Raw genomic sequence first — 12,985 nt, 5'->3', positions numbered from 1 at the left:
AGTATGTCTCCATTGGAGCGTTGTGGAGGCACAATGCTCCCCAAGAAGCCACTAGTGCCACCGTATTCTCCTCACGCCCTCACACAATGCGAGAAGCCGTGATTCCACTATTGGTACCCTTGAAGTCAGCGACCGAACCTTTACAAACAAGGTTGGGGCTCTCTCCACAACCGAATTGGAGGCTCCCAACAAAACCATGGAGCTTCACACAATGGAATATGGCTCCAAGGTGACCTCAAACGTCTAGGGTGCTCAAACACCCAAGAGTAACAAGATCCGCAAGGGATTAGTGGGGGGAATCAAATTTCTCTTGGTGGAAGTGTAGATTGGGGCCTTCTCAACCAATCCCTAGAAAATCAACAAGTTTCATTGGCTAGGGAGAGAGATCGGGCAAGAATGAGCTTTTGGAAGGCAATGGAGCTTGGGGGAAGAGATCAACCCTAGGAAGAAGAAGACCCCCCCCCCTTATATAGGGGAACCAAATCCAACCGTTTTCTGCCCAGTCCTGCAGCTAAGCGGTACTACCGCTTAGGCGGTACTACTCCGCACAGGCCTATAAATACACAGAGTGTATCTACGGTAGTGCCGGTGGAGCGGTACTACCGCTGACCCGGGCGGTACTACCGCCTTGGGTTTTAGACCTGGAGAGGCTGCAGTAGTAGATGGTGCCAGGGGCGGCAGTACCATGCCAAGCAGTACTACCGTCCTAGTGCCGCTCTACTACCTCTTGGGGCAAAGTGGGAACAGAACCTTGCACAGAAGAAAACCCCACAAGCGGTAGTGGAGACGGTAGTATGAGTTGTAGTACCGCGGAGCGGTACTACCGTTCTACTACCGCCCTAATACCGTGAATTACAGATCGACAACCGAAAGTTGCAAGCTCGGGGGAACCCTAAGCGGTAGTGCCACGGAAGTACCATCGGTACTACCGCATAAGCGGTACTACCATGGGCACTAGCGGTACTACCGCTGGTAAGATGCTGAAAACAGCACATAAAACATTGGAAAGGCTCCAGAGAACGGAAAGGAGGTTGTGGGTGCATATGGGGTTGTGTACGTGTTGATTCCACCCATACCTTTCCGAAGTGGACCCCCTCTTAATAGTACGGCTTTCCTACGACTCAAATCCACCGAAAAGAACCGTATAGAACCACCGTCTTTGGTAGGCTCTGAGGGGCATCGAAACGTCAAGTGTCTAGACATGAGATATCTGAAATGCTCAATGCACACGATTGGTCCGCAAAAGCATCATCAATCACGAAAACCACTTAGGGAGAAATATGCCATTTCAACCTCTTACTCCTCCGGCACTAGTTCATCGCAACCCCATTGCAAGATCCAGTTATACAGAATGCTTGCAAGAACAAGCTTAACCTGGGTGGGGAAAGTGTGGCTTCTTATCCAGGATCTTAAACATATTCTTTAGAGCTTCAAATGTCCTCTCAACAGCAACTCTAAGGCTGAAGTGTCTGAGATTAAACAGTTCATGTGGAGTCCTAGGATAGTTCCTACCAGAGAACTCATTCATATGGTACTTGGTTTTCCTGAAGGGTGGGAGAACACTTGGCCGACATGCATAGGCAGCATCTCCTAGGTAGAACTTGCCATCGGCGATATTGATGCCATCAAGTCTAGTATGCTAGAACTTAGATTGTTAGCATCATGCGCTGATCTTTCTCAGCCAGCCAACACATATGTGAACTTCAGATCGAAGTCAATAGCAGCAAGAACATTCTGACTTAGAGTCAATACTAGAAACATGCTCAAACGGAGACACCGTAACATTGGAAACAACTACAACCGCATTCTATGTGGACAAGCAACCGAGGAAACAATTGAACATATGATATTCCACTGCCAATTCAGCAAGAGTTGCTAGGACAAAATCAACATCACATGGCAGGGTGTTGGATCAAGACTCTCCATCATTGAAGAGACATAATCTACTTGGGCCAGACCAATGTTCATGGAAATATTCCTCCAAACTGCATGGAGTATCTGGAAAGAAAGAAATAATAAAGATTTCAGAAGTATATCTCCAAGCACCATGTCCTAGCTTACTAGATTCAAAGAGGACTTTATTTCACTCCAATACATAGTCAAGGAGTCAAAGTAACCTTTCATATTTAGCTTCTTAGAAAGCATCTCATAAAATGTTGTAATTACTTGACAAATGCCTACTAGAACTGGTGTTGGTTGATTAGTTGTTTCAGCAACCCCCTCCCCCTATGTACTTGTAAATATCCTTGTTAATGAAATCATGTCGTAGAATAATTGTTCTACAGTCACAGGGTCAAAAAAAGAATATTCTGACTTGTGTAGTGCTTTCTCCCCCTGTATGTTGCAGATTGTGACCTGAGCGCTCTAGTAGTGACATGAGTATCATCTATTGCCCCGATGCAATCCTGAAATGGCATTACAAGATGGTGTTATGGCTATAGGAGAACAATATAAGCATGTCAAGGCATGAACCATGATGTCAGTGCTCACCTTGAAATATGGATATCATCTTGGGCTACTGCGAATCTTGCTAGGAGTCCGGCTGATTGGTGACCTGATCATCTCTCCTCTGAGTTCCCCAACAGCATACAACACTTGCCTGAAGTACCAAGAAATGGTCTTCATTGATCCCCTGGACGTGTTGGGGATAAACCTGAACCTCTGGTTATAGCCGGCAACATGGAGGAACATGGCAACTTGCTCTTTTGCACTAGTGTAGATGCTATCTCGTAGCAGCCCATTGCTCCTGAAGGTCTGCACAAGCCTGGTGAAAGGTGCTCTTTTCATTCTTAGCATCCACAGAGCCTTTGTGTCACTGCAATTGTAAATGTAGTTCAGATTCGCCATCCTCTCCTGATATCGGGTTAACATGGGAGCATAACGAATGACAGGCTTGTCACCACGACGAACATCTCTCTTGTGGATCAACATGAGGCATGTCTGAACCACGGCTATCAGCGTTGTTGTCTGAACTACCAATTTTGCCCGTTCGTCCATAACCTAAGCGACATCAATGGTGCGGTGAGCAATGGAGAAATCGATCCTACACCTTGCCTAACATAGGGGGAGGGGTTCCAAGTTGCTTAGCGGCTTCGAAGATGACGACGGGGAAGGGGAGGCCATGGCTGAGTCGAGGAGGACCGGATGGTGGCCAAGAGTAAGGGAGGAAGCGGCTCCTGCTGCCGGCTGGAGAGTGATGTTGCCGCCTCCGTCGCCGTCGCTTGCATAGATCTGAGTCATCGTCGTCGTCGGTGCTAAGAACAGAGGAAGTGCTTGTCCTAGAGCTACCGGTGGCCGAGTAAATGGGACGGTGAGGCTAGATTTCACACCATCCCGCCTCGACCGATTTCCATCCCTCGTCATCTCCACTCGATTTCGCCTTGCACTGTCACGTGCGCGCTACATCCCTTTTGCGCCGCACTTAGCCTGGCTCGCTGGAAACTGCCGATTCGAGGATTTCCAGCAAGTCAGGCTCTGAACTGCTTTAAGGTTCATGCCGATGCGAGTCGGTCCACCCTATTTGCAACCAAATGTGTTTTTTTTTGGCCCAACCCAGCCTGGTTGGAAATAATGCATGCAACCAAACACGTCCTGCATGTATATGCAATACGTCCTGCACAACCTGCGGCAACTGGTCCTCTTGAGCTGGTCAGCTGGAAACATGTAGTTATGGAGGTATATTACGTGCCATCATCAGTGGATTGTTGTGAGAGGCAGAAGCCTTGGCTGCTCATGAATGAAGCTGTTCGAGGCCTCCACACGCTATATTACATTGAATGACACGGACGTATAGAAAAGAAATGCCTGACATACGAATCACATTGCCAGCAAAGGCCCATGGGTCGCCATCGATTCACACGCGACGGCCGCCGATCATCATGCAGACCCTGCCTTCTTGGCCTCCTCCGCGTACAGTGCCTTGATCTCCTCCACGTCGTCGCTGCTGCCGAGGAATATCGGCGATCTCTCGTGGATGTCGGTGGGGATCAGGTCGAGCGACTGCATTGCATCGATTCACAACGCAGAAAACCAAGTGTCAACATGCATACTGTCTTTCCCGCAAAAAAAAAACATACATACTGTCTGTTGCCGGACATGAAATTCTGGCCAGCGAAAGAAAAAACAGAGATGTTTGCATGTTACAACAACACATACCCGTCCTTTGCCTGTGAAAGACTGGCCTCCAGCCTCCTCCATCAGGAATGACATGGGGAACACCTCATACATCACACTGCAAACACAGCAAATTCAGGCAACTTCAAAAGAATTGCGTGCAATTGGACGTGCTGCTTGAATTGTGCGCGTAGGCGCTGGCGTACCGGAGCTTTCCGCTTGGGCTCTTCTTGTCCGCGGGGTACAGAAATATGCCGCCATATAGCAAGGTGCGGTGCACATCAGCAACCATGCTGTGAACCATCAGGAATGCAGTGTTATATGTTGTGACAAGAATTATACAAGTGGTTGCTACATTCATTGTTAGGGAGAAGCTTAAGTATGTGAGGCAAATTGTTTCGTCAGGCAAGCAAACTGAAGATTCACTCACCTGCCGATGTATCTAAGGGATTTAGGTGATGAACCATCCGTGGGGTACTTGCACTTCTCCACGTACCTGTTAAATATTTTGTGACATGTTAGCTGGAGTTTAAGTATCTGAAGGAAGTAATATTACTCCGAAACATAAAAGATCACACACTTTGCAGTAGGCGTGTCCCAGTTCTTGGCGTTCCCTTCATTAACCGAATAGATCTTTCCTTTCGGCGGTATCTGAAACAAAAGAGCATACAGATCTTTTGAGTAGTATGCCTCTAGGTGAATTTTCAGAAAAGTAAATGAATCCTATTAGCAGTGTCACACAATACCTTGATATCTGGATGAGTCATTATGAACTCCCCGAGAGAGGGGTCAAGCGTGAAGCCGTTGACACCATTTCCAGTGCTCAGGACAAGCTGCAGACAATTAGCGTACACAGGCCAATTCAGATACAGTCACACACGATTTATCTTGCTTGTGCAACACGAGGTCAGGGAACTTCGATTAGTTACCGTGCAGGAACTCCCATACATGCAGTATCCGGCAGCAATCATGTCCTTCCCAGGCTGCAGTACTTCCTCCAGAGTCACGGTGTCTTGGTTCTTGATCATGTAGATCCCAAAGATCTGTAGAGCAAGAAAATCCATGTAAGAATAAGAAATAAACTGTCCATGTAGCATGTTTCTATGAGCATATTCCCTGCGAGGCTGAGACTTTGAAAGGGCAAAAAGGAAAGTAAAATGTGACTTCCCATAATTGTGCGTGTTCCGAACAACTTTTTGGGTTTGATGAAATTTCTTGTGTGCTTCCCTTACCGTTCCGATGGAGACGCCGCAGTCGATGTTGGAGGATCCATCCAGGGGGTCAAAGCAGACACAGTACCTGATGAAAAATGAAGATCCGCGTATTTCATCAGAAACAAACAGAGGAAAATTTGCTCCTTGACCACATCAAAGGTACGTGAGCAGAGCATGGAGTCGTCGGAAGATTTTTACGCACTTTCCACGGAGCTTAGGGTCCACGAACGTCGCCTTCTCGTCCTCCTCGGACACAAGAACGCACTGCGCATATCCGGTCGTTCGCACCGCAAAGCGTCACAAAGCAGAACGAATCGGCAAAAAAAGGAAATGGGCTGAGAGAGAATGCATACGGTGCGGCCGCTGCTGACGAGGGCATTGACAAACACCTCGTTGGAGAGCACGTCCAGCTTCTTCTGCTCCTCTCCCTGAAGAGCCCACGCCAATTTCCAATCATGGTCATATTTTCATTATCACGAAAGAACAATTGTGATGAAGAGAAGAAACGGGACGAAGAGCAGCTTGCCTGGACGTTGGTCTCGCCGGCGAGGCCGGTGAGCTTGGCGAGGCCGGCCTTGTTGACGGCGGAGGCGACGAACTTGCAGCCGAGGACGATGTGGGAGAGGAGGATGGTGAGGTCGCCGCGCGACTCCGGGTGCCGGCTCTGCTCGTTCAGCACGTGCCGCGTGATGGTCATCAGGTCCGTCCGGAACGTGTCCGCCGCGTGATCCATCTTCCTTCTCCGACGCCGACCCTCTCTCCCGTTCGCACGCTCAGCTCGTAGGAGAGTTGGTACGTGTTGCGGGCTTTGCTTGCAGCGCAGGCCCCGGAAGTGAGCGATCTATCTATGCCCGAGAGGTACGGCGCGGGAAGTGGCCGGCTGCGAGCCGTGACGTGACGCGCGGCGTGGTGTTTTGGTAGGTAGCGCGGGGAGAAAGTGAGGCTGGGAGCGGAGGGGCTTGGGGCTCCAACGGAATGAGCGCCCAGGCCTATCCCCTCTATCCGCGATGGCTGGTAGCACGGTGGCCGTGTGCGTCTGTGGCCGTCGCGTGGTGAGGTGATGGGAGTGAGAGGAGGGCAGGGCTTTGTCCCGCGCACGCACGTTACCGTCCCGCCGGAGCAAGGCGCCAACGCCCGGCGCAAGCGGAGCGATCAGCGGGACAGTGACGACGTTTAGCCGTAAACTGAACCCCGACGTGACGGCGAGACGGTTTTGCCACGGTCGTCAGCGGCAGTTCGCACCAAGCAAAGCTTGGGGTGTTGGAAGCTGTTATTGCGTTCAACCACACAAGAGGAGCTTTGCTTGATGGCCTGCCCTTCACGCGTAGTACGTGGAATATCGTAGCGCCTTTTTATATTGAAAAACGTGAAATATCCTGGAGTAACTTTTTTCAACCATATACGTGGTATATACTCCTACCAGGCTCAGCCCCAAGTGGCTGCTGCCGCTTGGCCTCAACGCTAGCCTGGTCAGGGGAATAGCTGCTTTTTGCTATGTGACTTCAGGTCCTGGATTCGAATGCGTTTTCGTGGTCCAGTCAAGACTTGCAGAAGCCACTAGCGTAAACTTGACGCTGTCGATAACTTATGTCAACGGAGATAACGTGCCATTTATAACGTTGCTTACATACAATAATAAAAGTTGCGTCCAGGAAATCAGCAAAGGCATTTGCATTTGACACGGCATGCATGTTGACCATTTGACACGGTATATGCATGTCGCTAGCAGAAAATACTCCAACATAAATAAACTTGTAATAAAATCAAGGAAGCATAGTACAAACAATCTTCAATCGAACATAAATTACAAGTAGCAACCAGTGTTCCAACATACTTAAATTAAGAGTAGCAACGGTGCTCCAACATACTACTTGAGAACTGAGATATCAACAATCTATTGCAGAAGACAATTGATGTTGGCCATTGCTAAGGAGTATAGCGCAGGGAGAAACCATCTAGTCCGACAAGTGATGTTAGTTGCTATTCAAAGGCACCAACAACGAATAACAGATTTACAGTATTGATCCCAGCACGTTTTCATGAGCAATCGGACTTACGGTACAACACAACGATATTGGGTTGATTTTCTTTCTGAAAAAAGGAGTAAAAAGTGTCCTGAGAATTATGCAGGTATAATTAAAGGTACAAGGAGCATGTATGAGGGTATCAGCATCTTTGTTGGAAAACAGCATTAACCTGGAGCCTTCCAAGAAAGATTGGAGGATCACAGTTCAAGCTTCAAAGTATAGTACAACAACTGTTTGTTTTCTTCGCCTGCTTGTAGAACATCTGAAAAGGACAGGGTAAACATCTATCAGGAAAACAAACATAGTGATAACTTCAATAAGACAAAGCATTGAAATGATCCGTAACACTAAAATCGTGATTTTCAGCAAGTTACAAGGGCACGTCTGTTTTATGACTGAAAAAACAGTAAAGCCTAGAAGAACAGGACCTGGTTATGTAAAAAGAAAAGAAGTGCCTTAAGAGCCCTTTGCAAATATGTACATTATATACTTTAACAAAAAGCATTCTGGAAACTGGACAGCATTCAGGAAATTATTCAATATTACAGGCAAGATATTGCAAGTGCAGCATTAGAGCAGTTTCGGGCATTGTCGTAAAGAAATTGGTGAGTGAATGATGTAATAACAAGATTTATCTTATTATACAAACCACACATGATAATATTAGCATCACATATAGCAGATGACTAGAAATAAATATCCATGGGCAGTGATCCCTTCGTACTAGACAAGTAAACTTTACAATCTAATGGAGGCGCCTGTAGTAAAACAATGTGCAGGCTGAAAGACAATGCCCGTTGTAGCTTGGAGATAAATAACAGTAACTGGTAGCAATTTTTCACCATGTCTTGAGTAAAAAAGGACCCCTCAGGTAAATAGCAAATAAAATAAATATATGCTTACCTGTGAAGCAGCACTCAGGTCTGAGCTTTTTTCAACCAAGCTATCCAATCGCTCTCCTCTTTGAAGGACATTCTCTATAGTTTTATGCTGTTAAAATTATTCAAGCATATACAGAGCATATCAGCAATGGGTTGCTACCACACACAAAATAGCATGATATCTCCAGTACAAGATGGGATGGTGAAGATCATCTTTACAGGGAAAGGCTGGCCTTGCACCCATTGTGTATGGTGCAAGTAAGATGGTAAATCTGTAGATCTCTAAGCACGTAGAAAAATCAGATAATTAACACTTACTAGGATAATTTTTGTTTCATCCAAGTCCCTCTGAATTTTTGTTAACTTGTCAGCCTCTGCAGGATCCTACAAAATGGGATGCTTCATTATTAATGAGAACAAGTTTGTCATGGGTTATGGCAAGTTCCACAGTGAAAATGACAAGTAGAGTAAAAGCACACTGCAAATTGCAAAATCACACTAATATGTCCAAACATAGAACCCATTCCTAAATGTGTGGAGAACATAGAACCCATCCCAGAGAAGCCACCACGGAACACCGCACCAGCTACTTTTTCTTTCAAAAACAGACATACAACCACAAGATACAGCCCATTCCTTAGAAAATTAGAAGCCACCCCAGCACACCAAACTTGTATCTGGCCATCTTTTTCATCATAAAACAAGAAGGCAAGAACGATACATGACACGATACAATGGATATAGCAGAATTGTAAAATAGACAACTTATTACAACTGTAGTTGCACCCTCCCTCTCTCTCATTTTCTCTTTCTGTGGAGTATATAGGATAAATAGACCAGTAGTAAACATAGAGCATTATGTTACCTCCTAGCAATGAACACACAAGCATACAAAACCTTCCATAGATGATTATACCTGAAATTTTGTCAAAGCTTCCATCAGGAAAGGCCACTCTTGAGTGGAATCTGCTGTGGCGGCTTTCCAAGCATCCCCAAAAGCCTTCTGGTATTCATCAAGTACCTTCATAAAAAACATCGCATCAACAGCTAAGTATCACCCAAAAACACTACTATGGAAGAACTGCTCTATGGAACTTATTCAGTTATGACAGTACAGAAAATATTTGCATGACCCCAATAAAATCATGATTATTATCTAACTACACGCATGAATGTATGTCAGGACTCAGGAGAAAAATATATTTGTTTAGCAAAGACTGTACTCCCTCCGGTCCTTTTTACTCTGCATATTAGATTTCTGTCAAGTCAAACTTTGCAAAGTTTGACTAAATTTATGTTAAAAAATACCAACATCTACAATATCAAATATATATACTATGAAACTACATTTCATAATGAATCTAACAATATTGATTTGGTATTATGAATGTTGGTACTCTTTCCTATAAATTTGGTCAAAGTAGAAATAGTTTGACTTGGGACAAAACTTATATGCGAACTAAAAAGGACCGGAGGGAGTACATGGTTTATCAGCGAGGAAGCAAACTGCATGACAACAACGTGTATATGTATGCATCTCCTGACTTACACAAGGTACCGAGTATGTCTATCGAAGTAGTATGATTAAGAATTCTAAGAAAAATTGTGCTAGCGCGGCCCGTCCAGATGTTTCTTTGTAGCTCCGCCACTCACTAGGGATTCCTTTTCAATAATGCCAAAGCACTTTTCTAATGTTGAGGGCAATTATATATACCAGCCTAGCGGGAGCTTATAGCATACAGTGTGCAACCATGGATGCGTAACGTCAACACTTGCATGCTTTCTGTTAATAATTTTCAAAAAGTCTGTATCTGGAAGCATTCATCAGAATAAGAACATAGAACAGGAAGATCAAATCCTGCATTGGTAAAAATTGATACTAGGCCAATCACGAAATACATAATACATGAGTTTCAACATCAACGATCTATACCTTATTCAGAAGAGAAAATGCACTTCGTACAGGATAGTGATCATCCATAAATGCCACCACGCAGAGGCCATTTCTGTTGTGTGAGTGGACCTTGTACTCTGCAAAGAAACAGCAAAGTGTTTGAATGATTCGATCTCACAATTACATACGCGAAAATGAATTTGCTCAAAGTCACTAAAACGAAAAGGAGCACTAGCAATCAATTGGAGATACAAGGAATAGGAGCAGGTGGGGCTTAAATTACGCCGTAAGCACCGAAATACTAGGTCAAATCCACCAAATGCAAATTGTCGATATTGTCACATAATCATGAATCAGTATGGACAGAGAATCACAAGCCTACAGCGCTTCTTCAGCAACAAAATCACTTTGCAAGTGCGAATCCTACAGCACATCGGATGAACTACCAGATAGGGCTACAGGCTACTTTGCAGAGATCATAACTTATGTTGGCCTTGCTCTAGGAATCAAACTACCGTAAGACCCGTGGCAGAAGACTGACCGCCGGAAAAATCAGTCCAAACCCAGACCCCGGATCTGAGCATCGGATCACAAAGTAAACTAGACCTAGAGAGCAGCGGCAAGCAGATCTGAGGAGGGGCGTTTACCTTCGTGCTGGACGGACTGGCGCTGGCCGGGCTGGGTGCGCTGGGCGACGGTGCGGGCGACGAAGACGATGAACTCCCGGGCGGCGCCGCGCTGGAAGAAGCCGAAGTGGCTGACGTCCGTGGCGTTGGCCAGCACGAGCGCCTCGGAGCCCTGCCCGCCGCTGGAGGAGGAGCCCCCGGCGCCCCCGGCCGACGGCTTCAGCACGACGAGCGCCGTGATCTTCATCTCCGCTCCGACGAGGCTGCTAGATCCGCGGCGACCTTGGGCGGTGGGTTGGATGGGTGGGTTTGGACGGGAGATCGCCGCGCGGAAGTAAAAGAAGCTTCTCCCCTCCCGTTTCCTACTTTGCTGGATTCGGTCTCACCCCCACGACGTCGACAAGTCAATGACAGCGGGCCAGCCTTGGGCGGCCAGCGTTGGTTTTCAGCTACTACTGGATTCCTTCCGCCAACCACCAACAGGAGGCGGCAAAGAGGCAGACGCGGAGAACCTGGAAACTTCCAAAACAAAATCTGGGGAACAAATATGGAAGATATCTCAATATGGAACAACATAACCACGGTGAGACGAAAATCATGACGCGGCGATCCTGTTCTTCATCTCCATCAGCGTAACACCATCCGAAAATTAAGAAAAAAAATCCAGAATTAAAATAGAGTGGAAGACGAAGGACGCAATCCAATGACGGAAGGGGCTAATCAACGGATGAAGATTATTATGCGGCAGTGGTGCTCTTCCTCTGCTTCACAGCACGAACAGCATACAGCTAGACAACGAAACTGAAGAACAGAAAGACAGTACACATCCAACAGAAATGAGATTCAGAAAAACGAACACTGAAACGAGATTCATATGAGGATAACTGCACTCTTCATTGATAATTCATCGCAGCAAGGGGCTACATATGGCAAGGCAACGACGAGAGCGGACAGGAACATGTTAGCTACACCACCAAGCTCTGAGACCGGAACATCACAGCACGACTCTCTGACAATGCACGCACACGGCGACCGCTGCTCAGGCCCTCTCCCCGCGGATGCGGCGGGCGAGCTGGATGTCCTTGGGCATGATGGTGACGCGCTTGGCGTGGATGGCGCAGAGGTTGGTGTCCTCGAAGAGCCCGACGAGGTACGCCTCGGCGGCCTCCTGCAGCGCGGACACGGCGGAGCTCTGGAAGCGGAGGTCGGTCTTGAAGTCCTGCGCGATCTCCCGCACCAGCCGCTGGAACGGCAGCTTGCGGATCAGCAGCTCCGTGCTCTTCTGGTACTTGCGGATCTCACGGAGCGCGACGGTGCCGGGGCGGAAGCGGTGGGGCTTCTTCACGCCGCCGGTGGCCGGGGCCGACTTGCGGGCGGCCTTGGTCGCTAGCTGCTTCCTCGGCGCCTTGCCGCCGGTCGACTTCCTCGCCGTCTGCTTCGTGCGCGCCATTGCTTCGGGGTCGGGGAGGGGAGCGGAGGCTGCTTCGGTGGCTGCTTGCTTGCTTGCTTGGGGGATTTGGGAGCTGGGTGAGATGGGATGGAGAGGATGGGGGTGGTTATGTAGGGGAGGAGCCGGCGGGAGACTGGGAAATTTTGGGAGCTGCGGCGGGGACGAGTGGAGGGAAGATGGATTTGGGGCGTTCGATCGGTGGCGGGTGGACGGCGGAGATTGGGTCTTGGGGTGGAGCACGCGGATCGTGGGGTGCGATCCGTGGGAAGGGGATTGCAGATTTCTGATTGGCTGCGGTGGAGTCACGCGGATCGTTGGCCCGGGTTCCTCGAAAATTTTAATTTTTTTCAGCTGGAGGTTCCTCGGTTCCGACTGGATGATCTGACTGTGGGTCTTATAGTACGCTGTAGCGTTTCTTTCTTTCTTTTTAAATAGTTGTGGCGTGGTAGCGTTTATAGTGAATGACGAGTGGGTCCAGACCTTTTTCCCAGCGTCATATTGGTTCCTGGGAGTTTCAAACAAGAACTCAAAATTTATCTTAAAAGTTTTACTGATCACTGGTTTGTAGGCTACAACGAGAAAAATAGTGCTCCAGAAACAACAAAAGATGAGCTCATTTGATCTACACATTTTTCATATATCACGTATGAAAATACATATTTGGTGGAAATTTGTATGCATATAGTGGACATCTGTGTGTACATGTACAGTTCTTTTCCACGGTAGTTTGGTGTCCATAGAAATGTTTTTAATTCTTTTCCAAAATAATCTCTACTCTTA

General features: G+C 47.3%; 3 protein-coding genes across 3 annotated transcripts; all 3 read right to left on the bottom strand.

Moving 5' to 3' along the window:
* Positions 1–3,646: 3,646 nt before the first annotated feature.
* On the bottom strand, positions 3,647–6,192 carry LOC119269701 (fructose-1,6-bisphosphatase, cytosolic). Its single transcript, XM_037551600.1, has 11 exons — positions 5,854–6,192; positions 5,681–5,755; positions 5,530–5,591; positions 5,346–5,412; positions 5,043–5,156; positions 4,860–4,946; positions 4,694–4,764; positions 4,544–4,609; positions 4,320–4,406; positions 4,156–4,231; positions 3,647–3,999 (listed from the first exon to the last, which is right to left on the bottom strand). The coding sequence occupies exons 1-11, from the start codon at positions 6,058–6,060 to the stop codon at positions 3,877–3,879; spliced, it is 1,035 nt and encodes a 344-aa protein (XP_037407497.1). The 5' UTR covers positions 6,061–6,192; the 3' UTR covers positions 3,647–3,876.
* A 903-nt stretch (positions 6,193–7,095) lies between these two features.
* Positions 7,096–11,199, bottom strand: LOC119269699 (VAMP-like protein YKT61). The gene is made up of 7 exons (XM_037551597.1): positions 10,777–11,199; positions 10,169–10,266; positions 9,152–9,256; positions 8,554–8,619; positions 8,258–8,344; positions 7,524–7,616; positions 7,096–7,418 (listed from the first exon to the last, which is right to left on the bottom strand). Exons 1-6 carry the CDS (start codon positions 11,000–11,002, stop codon positions 7,566–7,568), a joined length of 633 nt encoding a protein of 210 aa, XP_037407494.1. The 5' UTR covers positions 11,003–11,199; the 3' UTR covers positions 7,096–7,418; positions 7,524–7,565.
* A 483-nt stretch (positions 11,200–11,682) lies between these two features.
* On the bottom strand, positions 11,683–12,301 carry LOC119269700 (histone H3.2). The gene has a single exon (XM_037551599.1). It carries the CDS (start codon positions 12,203–12,205, stop codon positions 11,795–11,797), a length of 411 nt encoding a protein of 136 aa, XP_037407496.1. The 5' UTR covers positions 12,206–12,301; the 3' UTR covers positions 11,683–11,794.
* Positions 12,302–12,985: the final 684 nt, after the last annotated feature.

This window comes from Triticum dicoccoides, chromosome 3A (genome assembly GCF_002162155.2).
Source record: "Triticum dicoccoides isolate Atlit2015 ecotype Zavitan chromosome 3A, WEW_v2.0, whole genome shotgun sequence".
NCBI classification, from domain to species: domain Eukaryota; kingdom Viridiplantae; phylum Streptophyta; class Magnoliopsida; order Poales; family Poaceae; genus Triticum; species Triticum dicoccoides.
This window is presented reverse-complemented; position numbering and strand designations above follow the sequence as displayed.